The following is an 18816-nucleotide window of genomic DNA, read 5'->3' on the forward strand; positions in this document are numbered from 1 at the left end:
GTGAAACGGAGTTTTGAGTCCACTCGATTCGACTCGGTTTACATATATGTATATAAATAATAATTTTTTTGTCAATTAACTTTTTTATTTTTTTAGTTTTCTCCATTAGTTTTTTAAAGCCTGTTTTTGTAAACTAACTTTTAGTTTTCAGTTATTTTGGTCCAATTGACGTGTCATCGAAAAATGATGACGTGACATATATGAAAATGCTGACGTGAGATTTGAGTCAAAATAATCGAAAATTAAAATTTAGTGTATCAAAATCAAACATTGAAAAGTTAATTAACCAAAACAAGAATAAAAGGACTACAAAAATCATTTTCCTAAAAAAAATATCAATTTTTATGTCAATATTATTATCTTTCATTACATATATCTTTAAAACCGTTTTATATGAGACTTGTGAAATAAAAGATTATTAATTGAATTGATTGTAATTGCCTGGCCTGCAGTGCAACTACTTGCTATTGATTGATGTTGCATGTAATGAAATGAGAGTAAAACGCCTGGGCCTCAGATCTGGTTCAATGATACCACGTGAAACGCACATAACAAGTTGAAAGCTGCGACTGTGAGTAGGTTAATTTGCAAATCCTATTGAGTGAGAACATTATGTATTATTGTTAGGTCAAAAATTATATATCTAGACGAAATAGATAGCTAGCTAGTTATTTTAATATTTGTGAATAGTTTTGGGAGAAAAATGTGTAGTACCTCACATCCGATATCGTTGACATATTTATCTTTTACTTTGTTATCAAAATTTTAAATTAATTGACCGTGGTTTATAAGTATATGTCAAAATGGGTTAGAAGAGTAGGATAATCCGTCATTTGGTGGATTGAAAAGTGAAAACTCAAGTAACCTATATATGGTTTATATGGTGGAACAGACTAATTAACGTGATGGGCCAAACTAATTTTTTGTGCAATTCGGCGAATTTGAGTGAGTCGATCAACAATCTAATGTAACGCGCCATTCCCATGCATATTTTCGTATGTTGGAGAATTATTAACCAAAACTCAACTATTTTACACGGTGAGAATTATGTTGTTTTTTTGAAATTTTTCGATAAAAAACTTACTCTCATGATTTTAATTTGATATCTCAAGTTTTGAGTACACACACGAAGTCTATTTGTTTTAGATTAATTTTAAATATTGTAAGCTTGTGTGATACAAATGTATACAAAAAAATGTAATTTTTCATGATTGAGCTAGAACTAAAAGTCGTAATTCTTAAATAATAAAAATTTAATTTTTTTTTTATTTTTGATCAATTATTCAATGCTTGATATATAAAAATAAATTATGCGGATTGAGAAAAAAAATTTAATCGTACTTATTGTTATTTATCATATTACACTAAAGTCTAAATTCATAAAATTATCAAATGAGTTTAAAAAATATTGTATATAATTTTTTTTAATTTTTTGGTAATAATATATAATTTATTATATTAAATTCAAGTCTTCCTTAAATCTAATTAGTGGATTCGTCTCTGGTTATATACATAATTGTTTGTTTTCAACATTAATGATCATAATGGACCAATTTGTGAAAGGGTGTCGTTATAATTAAATTTTCTTACCTGTCACTGACCAATTCCTGTCACCAACTCTTAAATATTATAAAGTCCTTCTCTACTTCTCCTTCAAAAAAAAACCCACGTATACTTTCCGCCTTCTGGTGCACAAAGACACACGAAAATGGCGAACAGTGGTGCTCCCAAATGCCCCTATTCTCCCTCTCAGATGGAGGTTCTTTCTGCTTTGTGCGACACTTTGCTGCCCTCCATTGATGTTCCTCGCGGAGATAAACGCCATGAATCCGTCGTCGAATTCTTTCGAACTTCAGCTTCCATGGCTGGAACTCCCCTCCCTGTAAGCATTTTCTACTTTCCCTTCTCTTTTGTTTCTTCCAGCACTCTGTATTTTCTCGGGAAACAATTGCATGTGAGATTATTTAGATCGTCTCTCCGTTTTTTCTTGACAAAATTGAAATTTTGTTAAGAAATACGGAGAAATATTTTTTAGAATTTCTTTCAAACAATACTATCGTATGTCTGTAAGGAATTAATCAATATGGAAGAGCAGATATATAATTTCTTTCCTTTCTTTGGGGCTTTTTTTGTTTGAATTTTTCCTGCGAAGAAATTTTAGTTTTTTTTTAAAAAAAAAAATTTATAACTTTTTTAAGCAAATATAAAGTTTCTAATTCATCTTTATTGTTCAAGAATTTCGAAATTATCAAGGATTTTGATGAACTCTGACACACGTTATAACACTATCTTTTAAAAGACGTTTCTCGATCTCTCTCAGATACAATTGAGAAAACAAATCGATTCAAACAACTATATGATTATGATGATCCACATATATTTATATAAAATTAAGAGTGAACTTCGAATAATTGTGACTCTTCATAATCTTATTATTTATTATTTTAGGTGAGATGCGACTATTTTGTACGTACGGTTGAAATCAATTGACATTCATCAATAATATCATTCGACTCACTTGTCAAAATACGTGCCGGTTCTCTCAAGTATTATTTGTGTAATTAAAACATTGAATTTTTAGTTCTTCGTGAAGCAAAATAAAGCTTATATATATTATAATCTCGATCTTCCCCATCAATATTTGATCATATATATATGTTTCATATGATGTAGTAATTTTCGATTTTTTTTGTAGACATTTTGTAACCATATATCGTAAGCAAAATATTTCTTGTTCAGTCATGAAGTCAAAAGTTATCAAAATCTTTGCAGGTTGCGAATTTGCTCGGGGAAAAAGTAATACACCCAAAGATTTATTTGAGCGGAATTGGATTAACATTGCTTTCTACGAGAATAGGGACTTGTATACTATGCGGGAGGCATAGTTTATCCACAAAATTTCCCTATTTTCTGAAATTTGCAGAGATTTCTCCTGAGAAGAGAGAACAGATTTTGGTTTCATGGTCACGTAGCTTTTTTTTTCTCTTGAGAGTCCTATATACGGCAATCAAAATCTTCACTCTCCTCGTCTTTTTTACTCAGGTAAAATTATTTTAACTCTCTTTATTATTTTATATATGAAGAAATGTGGTTGTTTGTTTGTTTTTTTTTTTTAAAAAATATTTTTCGAATTAATATATAAAAATGATTAAAAAGAACAAAGGAAAAGCACCACTGTACCCTATTGAGCCCATTTTTATAGCTTCATTTTGGTGTGTTTTCAGTAATTTATCAAATTGTCCTCCATTTTCAAGTAAGTAGCTAAATTTGCTAGACTTTGTTTCTACATATTATAATTATCTTTTTTTTTTAAACTCATAATTATGTATTAGCAGTACCAACTTGGATTTATACAACGACGGTACTATAATTGATTAAATGTGTTTCAGGGAAAAAAAATAAGAAAAGAAAGAAAAAATTGATTGCATGTCGATAACGCCCAACAACTTTGTTTATCTTCAATATTGGAATGGGCTATCTCATCCCAAAAAAATAATTATTATTGCATGATTAAACATTTTCCCCCAAAAAAATCATTACATGATATTCTAAACTTTTAAAATTATTTTGTTTTATAAGATCAAACATTTTATATAGAAAACCAATTTGCTCAAAATAAAATTCAAAACATACGTACCTTTACATCCCATGTATAGAATCATTTTCCGACTCCCGTGAACATGTCTACAAAATATTTAAAAAGAGGGAAAATATAAAAAAAAAAATTCCACTTACTTGTTCAATTTTGGTTTTTTATACATTGGGCTTTTTAAAGTTTTGTTTTCGTACATTAAATTTTAATTTTCCACTATTTTGCTCTAATTATTTATGTGACATAGGAAAAAACCAAAAAAATATTGACATGATATCATAAAATGTTAGCATGATATTGAAAATTGAGGACTTGTCAGATGTTATATGATATCATCAATCGGCTATTTTGCTCTAATTATTGATGTGGCATAGGAAAGAACCGAAAAAAATATTGACATAATGTCGAAAAATGTAAGCAAGACATTGAAAATTGATGACTAGTTAGACGTTATATCATCAATTGGACAAAAATAAATGAAAATTATTAGTTCTTTTTTAAAACAAAACTTTGACGAGGAAATGAACCAAAAATCAAAATTAGACAAGTATTTAATTGACAAAAATATCATTTTCCCATAAAAGAAGAGAAAAACCAAACAATACTCAAGCCCTGCCCTAATCTTAGCATGAAGCATGGTACCTACGTTGCGTCATTTTTATTTAATTCCAACGGTTGGGTGGATGAGACTAAACTTCATTAATATGGACACATAAATTATTGGTCATTCATAAGAAAAATTATTGGTCATAGGCTGTAAGCACTTCACACCCATATTTTCAATATATATTTTCGAAACACAAAAGAAAAATGTAGGACCCAAAACCGACATAAAGTCAAGAAATCATTAATCATCTTATTGCATTGTATGAAATCAGAATTTAGACTACAAATTTGGATGGTAAGATAAGATTTGAGTAGTTGGTAGTTGGAACAGAAGTTTAAACCACGACTATAAAATTCAATTCAAGTAGTACTATATATTTTTCAAAAGTTGCTCTATGTGTTTTCCATGATTTAATTAGAAGGGAGTTTTATAAGAAGAAACAATTAATAGTTTTGAACACATGGTAATTTCCAAACAACACAAATGAAAAATACACAGCTAAAAATATATAACATAAAAATTAGGGTTACGTCTGATTTATATCGGAGTACTTGACCAGAGTTAGGAGGGGAGAAATCACTGTAAGTAAAATTTGGTAACTTATATTTGTCTCCTCAAGATTTTGGTAATCTATAATGTCAAATCTCAGTAATATGTTATATTTGTTTTTATGAGAAAATAAGTTTTTTGGTCTAGTAACTTTATACCCCATTTGGGTTTTGGTCCAGTAATTTTTCTGATGTGAATTTTGTTACACTAACTTTGCATTTTTAGTGTTTTTGGTCGAACTGCATACGTGTCAGCTTCTGATTGGTCCACGTCATAATTTTGGACCAATCAGAAATTGACGCGTATGCAGTTGGACCAAAAAACTATGAAAATGCAAAGTTAGTGTACCAAAACACACATTGAAAAAGTTAATGGACCAAAACCAAAACATGAACAACTTAATGGACTAAAAAACTTATTTTCCCTGTTTTTATTGTAATTTTGGTCTTTTTTATGCTTGACATTATGTTGACGATGATGTGTCTGGTGCGGATATGGTAAAACAACAATCAAAAAAGCAAAAGAGTCAAACATAAAGAAAAATAAAAAAGCCATCACTCATGGTTTTCCCAGTCGAGTTTGGAAAGTTCTATGAAATAATGAATTTGAGGGAAGGGGACCTAGAGAGAACCGGAAACTTTGCTATCTCATTTTTATTATAGGCTCAGTTTGATACAGATGATGGGATAAATAATATATAGATAATTAATGTAATGTAATAAAAAATAAATAAAAAAAGGATAGTGGATATTTGATTTAATTTGATTGATATATTATAGTTTATTTGATTTGATTGATTAAGTTTTATATAAAAATGATAAATTACCATATTATTCTTTTAATAATAATAAAAATATATAAATAATATTATTTATACATAGATTATTAATAACGGTACCAAACGGAGCCGAGTACTAACACTATCTATCCCTTGGAATGACTTTCCGGAGTAAACAATAACATTGGATAATTACATACACTACCTGTGTTTTCAAAATTTTAGCCCACATACCCTTGAAAATTTGAAAACATAAAAGACATATGTGCTAAAGAGGGCTAATTGCATCCACACCCCCTGTGAAAAGTCTAAAAGACATAAAACCCCCTGTGTAAAATTAATAGCATGTAAGACCCTATGTTTTAAAAAAATTAGCATAAAAACCCCTATGAGAGGGTATAAATGTGCCCGAGTTTGTATAACATAAGGGTGAAATGTGCTACATTTTAAAAAACTGAGGGATGCATTAGCCTATTAATATTTCGTAAGAGATTTTATGTTTTTTAGACTTTTCACAGGGGGTGTGGATGCAATTAGCTCGTGCTAAAGATTCAAAAACATTCGGGATTTCGCATGGCAGTGTATGAAATTATCCCAAAAACATTCTAGTACATTAATGATACCATTTCATATTTTGGAATTTGGATATTAATTCTGTGTGATAGATTACTAATCAACAAATTCGACCAAATTTTATGCAATTCATTGAGTAAAACATGAAACGATATGAATGTAATCGAAATGCCACCCCAAGTTTTTGGAGAATGTTATGATGAAAATTTGTATTGATCGCACCAGGTGAATGAGAAAAATGAGAACATTACTTGGAAAGCCATAGGCTACTGCGGCCCGGATCCGAACCTGAAAACGCAGAATCCAAAGGCCAAAACCATACAAGAAGAAGATGTAAGTGAAGAAAAAGAAAAACTGTTTGGACCACTTTACAAAGGAATCATCCATTTGAACCAATCAAGAACATCAAACCTGGACAAGTTACGAAACTTGGGGTTCCCTGTTTCTACGAATCACTCAAGAAACCGGAGAATGAAGTCTCTGAAACCATCGTTCGTCATCAAATGTGATGTTGCGGTGGTTGGTTCAGGTTCGGGTGGCGGAGTTGTGGCCGGTGTTCTTGCAAAAGCTGGCTACAAAGTGCTGGTTCTTGAAAGGGGCAGATATTTAGCCAGAAGTAATCTCTCACTGCTTGAAGGGGAAGCGCTGGACCAAATGTACTTGGGAAATGGAATCTCAGGGACAGAACATATGGACGTTATATTGCTAGCAGGATCAACGGTAGGCGGTGGATCGACAATAAACTGGTCGGCCTCGATCAAAACCCCACCACATGTTATAAAAGAATGGAGTGAGGATCATGGACTAGAGTTGTTTGACAGCAAAGATTTTGCCAAGGCATTGGATGTTGTGTGTCGAAAAATGGGAGTTCAATCTGAATTCAAGCAAGAAGGATTCAATGGCATGGTTTTGAGGAAAGGGTGTGAGAATTTAGGATACCCCATCGAAAATATCCCCAACAACGCGCCTCCGGATCATTACTGCGGCTGGTGCAGCCTCGGTTGTAAAGATGGGAAGAAGAGATGTACTTCAGAAACATGGCTAGTGGATTTGGTTGAGTCGGGGAATGGTGCAATTCTTCCTGAATGTGAAGCTGTACAAGTGATCACAGATAAAAGAAAAGGCAGAAAAAGGGCCATCGGTGTGGCTTTTACGTTCCTAAATCAAGGGGTGAAAGAAACAGCAATCTTGGAGTCAGATGTTACAGTGGTTTCGTGCGGGGCGATTCTTACACCCCCTTTGCTAAAACGAAGTGGACTAAAGAATCCGAACATCGGGAAGAATCTACATCTTCATCCTGTTGTGTTAGCGTGGGGGTACTTTCCTGAATCAGATTCACCTGATTCATGGCCTGAGGGAGAGAAAAAAAGCTACAATGGTAGCATTTTGACAAATATGTCGACAGTTGTGGCGAATTTCGAAGATTCGGGATATGGGACAGTGATCCAGACACCGGCATTGCACCCTGGGATGTTCTCTGTACTAATGCCATGGCTTTCAGGTACAGATATAAAACAGAGGATGCTTAAATTTTCAAGAACTGCTCACTTGTTTGCTCTGGCAAGAGATAAAAGTTCGGGCGCCGTGGTGTCTCCTACTCGTATAAGTTACAAATGGGAGAAATCTGATACTGAGAATCTGAGCAAAGGGGTAGAGAGAGCACTGAGGATATTAGCGGCATCCGGTGCAGAGGAAATCGGTACACATAACAATAAAGGGAGGGTCTTGAAAGTGAAGCAAGCTGATTCAAAGGAATTGGATGCATTTGTGAGGGAGGAAAGTTTAAGGCCATTGAAGAACTTGGAAACACCTATATGTTCAGCACATCAGATGGGAAGTTGCAGGATGGGGGTCGACCCGAAGGAGTCAGCGGTCCGTCCCAATGGGGAGACCTGGGAAGTGGAAGGACTATTTGTGGCGGATTCGAGTGTTTTTCCGACGGCTTTGGGGGTAAATCCGATGGTCACGGTCCAGGCAATTGCTTACTGCACTGCACAGTCAGTCCTTGAAGTCCTTGGCAAGGGAAGAGTTCAATTGGCAAGCAAGCCTTGATGATTTGTATTCTAGGAGCAAACAAATCTGGATTGAAAATGATTGTTGTTATAACTTATAACTGTTTTTTGTTTTTATTATAAATTATTCTGAATATAAAATTTGATAGGTCTGTCGTCAGCCAACAAACTTAAAATACCTACTCCTTAACAAAAACAAGTGTAGAGGTGAGCAGGGTCGAATCCACAGGGAATGGGTATTTGAATGTAACTAAAAGGGGGGTTTTGTGATTTGCAGTAATAAAATAAAAAATTAAGACTAATGCAATAATTAAATAAATAAGAAGGTGCAAATAATTAAATGAGAAATTCAAATATTTTACCAAACTTTGATTCAAGGAATTTCCGTATTCCAATTATATCATTGATTATCGGCTAACAAATAATTTATTCATGCAATTATAGCAATTAACCTTAAAATCATAGGGATAGCTACTAAGATTTTTGTGTTCTCCTATTTTAATTGACCAAACCCAGCATCCAGTCAAAACTTATCAATAACCAACTGGGCACGATAGCGTTCCATGTTGATTAAAAATAGCTTTTCGATTTGTGAGAACAGTTAATCTTAAAATCTAACAATCGAGATAGCTGCAATTGTTAAACCTAGTTTCGTTAATTTATTTAGATCAAACATGCTATGATAGCACAATACACCTAATCTATCGCTACTCAAGTACCAAGCATTCATGACAATTACGGATCACTGAACTCATGGTTAGCAATAGAAAATCATAAATCAAATTAATTTGTCAGATTAATCGACCCACAACTTTCATGAAATAAATCATAAATTAACAAATACTAAAAACAAGCAAAAACTTCAATTCAAACTCAAAACCTCACAGTGATAAATTGAAATACAAGAAATATCCTTTGAATCAAAAATAAAAACTTAGCCAAGCATAGTTGGCTTCATAATTCCCTAAAAATATTAAAGATTAAACCTAGAAATTATGAAAAGAAAAAGAAGAAGAAAATATTCACTGTCTTTTGCCGTGCAGAACGTGCAAAGCAGAAAACAGAAAATCTGTAGAAAATTCCTAATCTAACGTCTAAAAAGCCTAAGAGAAAAGGAAAAATAAAAATAAAATCTAGGAAAAAGATACGATTATATACAAGATAATCTTGATAATTGTTTAAATAAAAAAAACAAATTTCCAACAATATTTATCCAAAATAAAATCTTTTCTTCCAAAAATCTTCCATAAATTAAATACCATATTTATAATTCCTAAAATATGGTATTTTATTCTCAAATTCTGAAATTTTCAATTTCCACCAGACAGTAAAAGCGTAGTAACACAGCGCGCCCACGCCTTGCTCCAGATCCTCTTCTAGTTTGCTCAATTCCTCAAAATTTCTCTTGGCAACTCCAAATGTGATAGAATTCAACTCTTTTAGCCCAAATTTTGTCTAAGATCATCAAAATTCCTCCAACTACAAAACAAAACAAAAATGCACCAATTAACATATGCAAAAGATAAAAATCCGCGAAATATGACACTAAAAATATAAATATTATGAACCTATCAAAATCTCCCATACCTAATCCTTGCTCGCCCTCGAGCAAGTTATGCAAAAACAATATGAAACAGAAGAAACACATAAGCAAGGATGAATCATGACATCATAGCCTCAGATAAGTTTTCCCACAAAAAAACAAACTCGCAACGACTCTCGATTATCAATGATACACCTTCAGTCGAATGCGAACGTGCGTGTGTGACATGTTACCCCAGCTACATGAAACTTCAAAAGACAAAGCTTCAAGACTGTTCGTCGACCTAAAACAATTCAGTGCAAGTCTCACAATCAAGAACTCTCCTCTCAACAATCTATCAACACAACACAACTCCCTTGAGAAATAATTACGCACCGTCGGATTTTGCACCCGACATTTTAAAAGTCCCAATAATTACCCGCAGACTTAGCTATAACTAGATAGGATTCGAATTTCAATCCTCTCGTCTATAGCCCGGATGAAACTACAATCCCATGAAAACCGCAAACTTAGCTAGGAAATAGTGAATAGAATTTCATTCACATTCCAAGCCCGGATGGAATTGTTATTTCAAAAAAATTTCAAAAGTTTAACCCCATTTTATCCGCATATATAGCCACAAAACAAGACAAATCGGATTTCAAACATCTCGCTCGCAACCCGGATGGAGTCAATTGCATTTTTTTTTTGTAAACATAGCATAAAAATTGTTTAAAATGTGCGCCCAAGAGTGTATATGCCATATCAAATAGATCATCAAGATTTAAGCACTATCAAGTTCCCCAAACACCTATTATCGTGCAATGGTCCAACAGACATCCACAGTATCTACTACATCGCTACAATTCATCAGGTTAAACATGTGTGATTAAAAATATTCAACAAACAACCTACGGTTTCTCAAATCTGATCAAGAGCCAAAATTTTTCAAAAATTCATCATTTTTCAAGTACCTCATCATAGGCTAAAATCTCATCCCCAACTCATGCATTCGAACAACACAAACAACGACACAGAAAAACATAAATTAAATGCAATAACACAACAAAACAAATGCAACAATATGAATACACACCCCACACTTAAATGAAGCATTGCTCTAAATGCATCAAAACACAAAACACAGACAAACAACTAAACAAAATGCAACAAAGAGAATACAAAAAGGATTTTTTTTCAGAGGGGATCAGTGTCAGAAGTATCTAGGATTTAGAAAAGAGAAACAATAAGCATGAACTAAATATCTCTTGGACAGAAACTCACAAAATAGAATAACACAAACCCCTAAAAACCTCCCACACCTAAATCAGGCATTGTCCTCAATGACATACATAGATGCTCAATTAAAACAAGAAAAATGTAGGTATAAGTAGAGAACTCCCCTGGAAATTTTGAGCATCGATAAAAAAAACGCCTTCTATTGCGGAGGTGGTGGAAACGGTGGATCAAAGCCCATGTGCCGATAAAATGCCAGATGATTTTTTTCTCCATTCATATCAAGTGTTGCCGAATATCAGAAATTTTCTCGATGAAGTGCCTGGTAGACGGTCGAGAACCGGATGGTAATGTAGAAATCGTTGATGGTGGACGAATGTCTAATGGCTCGGGCGAGATATCGGGATCAAAATTTTTTTGGTTGGACTTCGCTGTAGCAGGACCTGGTGGACAAAACGAGAAAACTCCCTGCACTTGTTTTATGAGTCCCATACTCTCTAAACAACGCAAATCCAAAGGATACATAGGACAAGCCACACGCAAATTATTATCATTCAAATCAAGCAATTTGGCATTGACAGCTAGTGCAGTAATCAAGGAACCAAGAATCAAATGACGTTTATTTGTTACTACACTAGCAAATTGTGAAACCAACCAATAACCCAAATTCACTTTTTTTTGGCCTTCCATGCACCAAAGGAAGAAAAGTTCGGATTTTGTTAACACACCTGCAGAATCTTTTCGACCCAAGAAATTAAAAGCCAAAAACCTATGAATGTATTTCCAAGCTGGATCATAAAGGTACGAGTCTTTGGACTTACTTGGGTCATAATCTTTTTGGTTCGATGTAGCTCGATAAACAAGAATGGGAGTAAATTTGTCATCATAGTCACAAGCACTAGTCAAATAATCATCAGTTTTAGCAAATTCTTCGGTAATAAAACCAAAGGTCAGATTAAATTCAGTGATTGATAATTTGAAAGTGCGCCCCATCAACCGAAATCGAACTACTCCTGGGCTCGAGAGTGTAAAATTTTCAGGTTTGACAAATTCAAAAGTAGTATAAAACTCTCGAACCAACTCAATATATGCAGGACATGAAACAGAGAAATATGACTCCCACCCAATGTTATGAATTAATTTAAACACTTTATCCTTAATATTCAAAGTCTCCAAGGTGGGGTGATCAATATAATTACAGGGAATTATTTGTTTTTGAAAAATTAATTTGTACCTATCCTTTTTCGCCTTTTTAGTAAAAACTAAATTATCATTCAAATCAGATTCAGAAGGCGGTAACACATTCATTCCCTTTCCCATTCTCTCCCTTTTATACGCAGGAGATGAATTAGATTCACCGATTTTTTTTTTTTTGTAGCACTAGACTCTCGACCCATGATATCAAAAATATATTTTCAACAAAGTAACCGGCAACAATGCAATCACAGTAACACACAAATAAATAATCAATTAATGAGCAAACTAAAGTTAGAGATAGCACCGAGTGGCAGCTGGTGGCAGATGAGAAGATAAGGCAAGCTGCGGCGATAATCAAAACCAGCGGCTCGGTAGTGTTCTGAGATGAGAGTGATGGCGGCGATGTGAAGATCGACGACGTCGCTGGAAGAGATGGAGGTGAGCGGGCGGCTGCATGAATCGAAAACAGCGGCGGAGTGTAGTTTGCACGGCGAAGATGGGAAGTAACGACGCTGCTGTTCCGGGAGATGCAGGAAGGAGTGATGCACGGTGATCTTCTGGATGGTGGATGCAGTGATGTTGTAGAGATGAACAGTAGCGAGATATCAGACGGCCCGTGATCTGTGACGAGGAAGATGATACGATGGAGAACGCTGTAAGCGCACGTACTGAAGATTGCAGGTGGTAGGCGGTGATGAGGGACGAGCAGCGGCGGCCTGTGATGGGCTATAAGAAGACGGATGCTGGTGATCGTTCATCGCGATCATGAAGGTGATGCGGTGGTGTTCTGAGGAAGATGGCGGTGTACGGAGATGGAGGCTGTGGTGAAAAGGAGAGGCAGCGGTGTTGTGATGGGGAAGATGATTACCGGTGATGAACAGCAGCGGGATGGATCCTAGTGGCGTGCTCGTGAAGGAGAAAAACAGCAGCAGGGGATGTGTGATGGAAAATATGGGTAGTGCGCAGTGATGCGGATGATGCATAGGCGGCGATGATCTGGAGGAGTCGCGGCCTACAGAGGAAAACAGACAGCGGTGTGAAGGTGCCGAACAGCAATAGCGACCCTGTTGTGATGGTGAAGATGATGGTTCGGCGCTGGGGTTATGTAATTTAGACGATCGGTGATGAAGAAGAGATAAGAGAGCGAAGCGGCGGAGTCCTGTAAGCAAAAAAAAACAAAACTGAGAAGAATGAGAAGGACAGGGCGGCTCCAAGAAAGAAAAAGAAGATTTACTCGATTAACCCTTATTTTGATTATTATTATTAACGTAATTAATATTAAAAAAACAAAAAACAAATTCCTAACTTTTTTTTTAAACAGAACATAATATTTTATAGGGCGTGGGCACGCCTTATAGAAATTTATTTTCTGAAAATTTTAAGCTTTTTGAAGAGAAAAATTGATTTTTTTGTACAAAAAATGATTTTTCATAGGGCGTGGAGACGCCTTGTAGAAAAATATTTTCTCAATTTTTTTTTTCAAAAGCAAGCATAAAGAAATGATAAATAAGAATAATAAAAAAAAACGTTGGGTTGCCTTCCAAAAGCGCAATTTTTTTGCGTCGTTATACTCGACGTTACCAATCCCCTCAAGTTGTGGAATAATCAGGATTTGCTAACTCGATCTCCATCTATGACACACTTTCATCTTCACAAAACACATTCAGTCGATGTCCATTCACTTTGAAAATTTTCTCTGTATCCAAAATAATTAAATAACAAGAACTCGAAAGAAATAATTATAAACACCGTTCCCCGGCAACGGCGCCAAAATTTGATGGGCCTGTCGTTAGCCAACAAACTTAAAATTCCTACTCCCTAACAAAATGAGTATAGTAATGAGCAGAGTCGAATCCACAAGGAACATATATTTATTTCTTTCAAGTAAATTTAACTAATGAGGGGGTTTTGATATGCAGTTGAAATAAAAATAAAATAAGCAAGAATTAAATAAATGAGATGAACAATAAAAAGATATTAAATTCAATAATTAAACAAACTGTGATTCAAGGAATTTTCGTATTTCAATTATATCACTGGTCATCGGCTAACAAATAATTTATTCATGCAGTTTCTAGCAATTAACCTTAAAATCAAAGGGATAGCCACTAAGATTTTTGTGTTCTCCTATTTTAATTAACCAAACCCAGCATCTAGTCAAAACTTATCAATAACCAACTGGGCACGATAGCGTTCATATTGATTAAAAATAGCTTTTCGATTTGTGAAAACAGTTAATCCTAAAATCTAACAATCGAGATAGCTGCAATTGTTAAATTTAGTTTCGTTGATTTATTTAGATCAAACATGTTATGATAGCACAACATATCTAATCTATCGCTACTCAAGTACCAATCATTCATGATAATTACGGATCACTGAATTCATGGATAGCATTCAAAAGACGTAAAATCAATTAATTTGTCAGATTAATCGACTCACAACTTTCATGAAATAAATAATAAATTAACCAATACTAGAAACAAACAAGAATATCAATTCAAACTCAAAATCTCACAGTGATGAATCGAAATACAAGAAATATTTCTTGAATCAGAACTAAAAACTTAGCCAAACATAGTTGGCTTCATAATTCTCTAGAACTGTAAACGATCAAACCTAAAAATTATGAAGAGGAAAAGAGAAGAACTCTGGCCGTGCAGAGCGTGCAGAAGGAGGCAGAAATCTCTAGAAATCCCTAAACTAACGTGTAAAACTAAGAAAAAAGGAAAAAAAAATTAAAATCCCAAAAATTCAAAAGAGATAAAGTCTAACTAAAAAAAGATAATGTAGAGATATTTGTTTTTAAATAGAAAATCTCCAACTATCTTTATTTATCTAGAAGAAAATTTTTTTTTCAAAAGTCTTCCATAAATTAAATACCATATTTAGAATTACTAAAATATGATATTTTCTTTTCAAATTCTAAAATCTTCAATCTCCCACCAGACAGTAAAAACGTAGTAACACAGCGCGCCTACGCCTTGCTCCAAATCCTCTTCTAGTTTGTTCAATTTCTCAAAATTTCTCTTGGCAACTCCAAATGTGATATAATTCAACTCTTTTAGCCCAAATTTTGTCTAAGATCATCAAAATTCCTCAAACTACAAAACACAACAAATATGCACCAATTAACATATGCAAAAGATAAAAACCCGAAAAATATGACACTAAAAATATAAATATTATGAACCTATCAATATGAAATGCATTCATAACAGCATTGGTACGTTTGGTTGATCGTTATTAAATATTCTTTAAAGGCAAATTTTGGAGTTACAATTTGGTAATTTATTTTTAATGAATAATATATAATATATGAGGCCGTTGAGGTTGGAATTAGAATCCAAGGGGGGGTGGCGTGGCTTTGAAATTGCCTGATCCAAAAAAGCTTGTTGGCATCTGATGCCAACTGGGGGTAATCTTTCTTTCTTTTTTCTTTTTTAATCCAACCACCCAATGAATACAGATTTAGGTTCGCTATTCACTTATTTTCTTTTCACCTAATAATCAGCTGTTGCTGTCGTTCGATTCCCACTAAAAAATCTTGAATTAACACAGTAATTAAATCGCACCGAACAAATCCTGTACACTCGACTTCTTTTTAACATGAAGACTACGGACATAGCCCCAAGTTGCACCCCACGCACCTAAATTTCAAAGTGGCAAGAGTTGACCACCGTAAGTATTACACGCACATATATATTAGTTACGCAATATAGTGACTCTATTCCATCAAAGAATGATTCTTCCATCTCCACCGAAGAAAATGAAAGATGACTGCTTTCTGCACCAAGAAGTCATCGTCTCCGCCACAAGTGTCCTAATCCAAAAGAGGTAAACATCAAGAAAGAACCCAAAACCCAATTCTTGTTTGCTTTCATTAGACTCCAAGCTTCGATCGCTATTCAATCCCGATCCCCATTTTCCCTTCCCAAAACAACACCCAAATATTTGATTAAACAATAAAAAAACACACCCCAATAATTTCATGCTTGTACATGGAAAGACTAAATAGTCACAGTTTTGTTCTGTTCTCCTGTGTCACCATAGCATTTGGCTTTGTTTCCTTCTCCTTGTGCCTGGCAGCTGAATTCAAGAAATCAAAGGTACCTGCGATCTACATATAATAACTTTCAAATTTTCCTCTTTTGTTTATTCATTAATTTTGGTGCAGAAGGAGGATCTTAGATTGGAGGGAAAGCTGTGTTATTTGCCCAGAAGCGCAGCCGTTGAATTGGGAGTCGTGGGCTTGATCTTTCTAATTGTGACTCAAGTCACTGCAAATTTACTCTTGATCTGCAGAAAATTCTGCTCGACAGAGAATATCACCAGCTGTAAACTCAGAATGCCCACTTTATCCTGCGCTTTGTTGCTTTTATCTTGGTAAGTACTAATTATAATAAATGCACTGCTAATCTCTCCCATATATAATATATTGTGTGTTCTAAAACGCGAAATAAACATTTAAAAAACACACCGTCTCAACTTTTTAGGTATCAGGGATTTTCAAATTTTATTTCACTGACTTATAATAATGTTATAATGGATTAGAATAAATCAATGTGATGGTATAAAAACTTGAACCATGTGGGTATAATTGGTGAAATTTTCAAAAAATATTATTTGTACCAAATTCCTAGGCCAAGGGAACCATCATCACATGGACAGCTATATACATGTTTAGTGCATATGATTTCCACAAGTACAACCGACACCTATGCGATCCGATCTATGTGACAAATGTATTTTTCTTAAAGAAAAAAAATTATGCAACAGGATCAGCTTTGGTATCGCTGTTATTTTAATAAGTGCAGCCACTAGCATGAGCAGAAGTCAGCCATTGGGGCAAGGTTGGTTGGATGGACAATGTTACCTAGTGAAAGATGGAGTCTATCTTGGTTCAGCGTTATTGGTTTTGACGGCACTGGGCTCGACCCTCGGCTCAGCCGCCATAGTCGTGAGGCGCGGGCAGGTTGAAGAAACCAGAAAGGTTCATACACAAGTTCAAGAATGACCAAATTTTTGTTCTTTTGAAATAAGGAAATAGAAGCGAAGTTGATCCCGGGATGGGAAGTAACATGATAGTGTTGGGGGAAAAGTATATATATTATTTATATATGACAAAGATTCCGAAATCAGAGTTCAATTTATCACGTACAATACGAGAAAGTAACACATAAATTGGCAGAGAATATAGAAAAATGGATAAAGTAATTAGTAAACTTAGCTATAAATTAAAAGTTAAAACTGGTGGAGCTAGGGGCAACTGAGGGAAGGATAAATTTGGGGAATCCGCAAGCATTTTAGGTGGTCTTCGTTTTTGTTTTGTAAATTCCTTATGTTTATTGTAAAATATAAACGATATTAAGAGTTTATTTTCATAATTTCCAATGTCATTTTTTTTTATTTATCTTTGTTTTGATGGGTTTATCAGTTCAGGAGATTAGAATCAATGTTCAAATTCGAAACTTTTCATGATGTTTTGTTTTAAGAAGTTTGATTTTTACAAGTTTTCGCTCAAATTAGTGCATTCGTACATGGCGTGCCTACATTACAAAACAAAAAAATTGTGTAAAACACATACAATATGATTTATATGAAAATCATATTAATTAATTAATTATACAAAAACTTTTTTTTTAATTATTGAAAATGGATTTAGTGATCACAAGTCACAACATTTATTTCCAATAAACGTTAAACACTGCATGCATCACTCGATCCTTTCCTCATTCTAATTATCACTTTATTACATTATAAAATTGTTTTATATTTAGTAATCGGAATATATTGTTTATTCTTGTAATAAATTTATGTTAATGTTTTAATAATTACTCCTATTTAAATATGGGCAATAAATAAGTAGAGGCCTAAAGAAAGATTTCGTAAAAGAATCAAAGTTACTCAATAATATATTCAACTTAGAATTGCATGTGTGCGTGATAGAGCATGAAAAACGAACTAAAGAAATTGATTTTATTCAGTTAAAAATTAAAATTGGATTGGATTCGTCACATTAGTTATTGTATTGTGATTTGTGAAAAATTGGAAATACAAAGGTAGAACAATAATGGAGTGTTTGCAATCACTAAAAAAAAATGATTGTTAGCTTTTGGTTTAAAAAAATCATTTTTATGTGTTTCTTAAACCTAGATTATGTGTTAGCTTATGCTTAACTTAATTGAAATTCAAAAGCTAGTCATATGGTGATTATGATTCTACAAAAGTGATTCTAATAAGAAGGTCATTGTTAAAATCATTTTAATCACTTATTTATCAAACACTACCAAACTTTGATTTTTAGATTTTCACATTTGTTTCCAAACACTACCAACTTTTGATTTTTCTTAACTTTCTTATAATCTATAAATTAATCAATTCTACAAAATCACAATCTATTGCAAACACTCCCTAAATATTGTGAGAATCAGGAAAGTTAATAAAAAGAAACTTTTGACTTTTTTTTTTATTAGGTCAACCTTTTGTGGTGAATATTTCCTCCGGAAATTGGAAAATTATACTCGGTCAAATATCTATTTTTTAAAAAATGATATCCTCTAATGAGATGCATTGTAGGAGGGTTTTGTTTAAAAAAAAATTAATAATAATTGACCCAGGTTAAATTTAAAAATACTCCTATTTCCACATTTAATTATTTGAAATGAAATTTCATCTTGTGGTTTACTAAATATTCTTTTGGCACTCGAGAATATGTTGATTTTAACAATAATTATAATAACAAAATCA

General features: G+C 33.7%; 2 protein-coding genes across 2 annotated transcripts; both read left to right on the forward strand.

Annotated features, from left to right (window-relative positions):
* The first annotated feature begins 1618 nt into the window (after positions 1–1618).
* On the forward strand, positions 1619–8228 carry LOC140872820 (long-chain-alcohol oxidase FAO4A). The gene is made up of 3 exons (XM_073275717.1): positions 1619–1882; positions 2773–3042; positions 6325–8228. Exons 1-3 carry the CDS (start codon positions 1709–1711, stop codon positions 8149–8151), a joined length of 2271 nt encoding a protein of 756 aa, XP_073131818.1. The 5' UTR covers positions 1619–1708; the 3' UTR covers positions 8152–8228.
* Positions 8229–15793: 7565 nt separating this feature from the next.
* On the forward strand, positions 15794–17503 carry LOC140872816 (protein MODIFYING WALL LIGNIN-1-like). Its single transcript, XM_073275710.1, has 3 exons — positions 15794–16175; positions 16244–16452; positions 16846–17503. The coding sequence occupies exons 1-3, from the start codon at positions 16068–16070 to the stop codon at positions 17081–17083; spliced, it is 555 nt and encodes a 184-aa protein (XP_073131811.1). The 5' UTR covers positions 15794–16067; the 3' UTR covers positions 17084–17503.
* Positions 17504–18816: the final 1313 nt, after the last annotated feature.

This window comes from Henckelia pumila, unplaced genomic scaffold (assembly GCF_033568475.1).
Source record: "Henckelia pumila isolate YLH828 unplaced genomic scaffold, ASM3356847v2 CTG_477:::fragment_2:::debris, whole genome shotgun sequence".
Lineage (NCBI taxonomy): Eukaryota > Viridiplantae > Streptophyta > Magnoliopsida > Lamiales > Gesneriaceae > Henckelia > Henckelia pumila.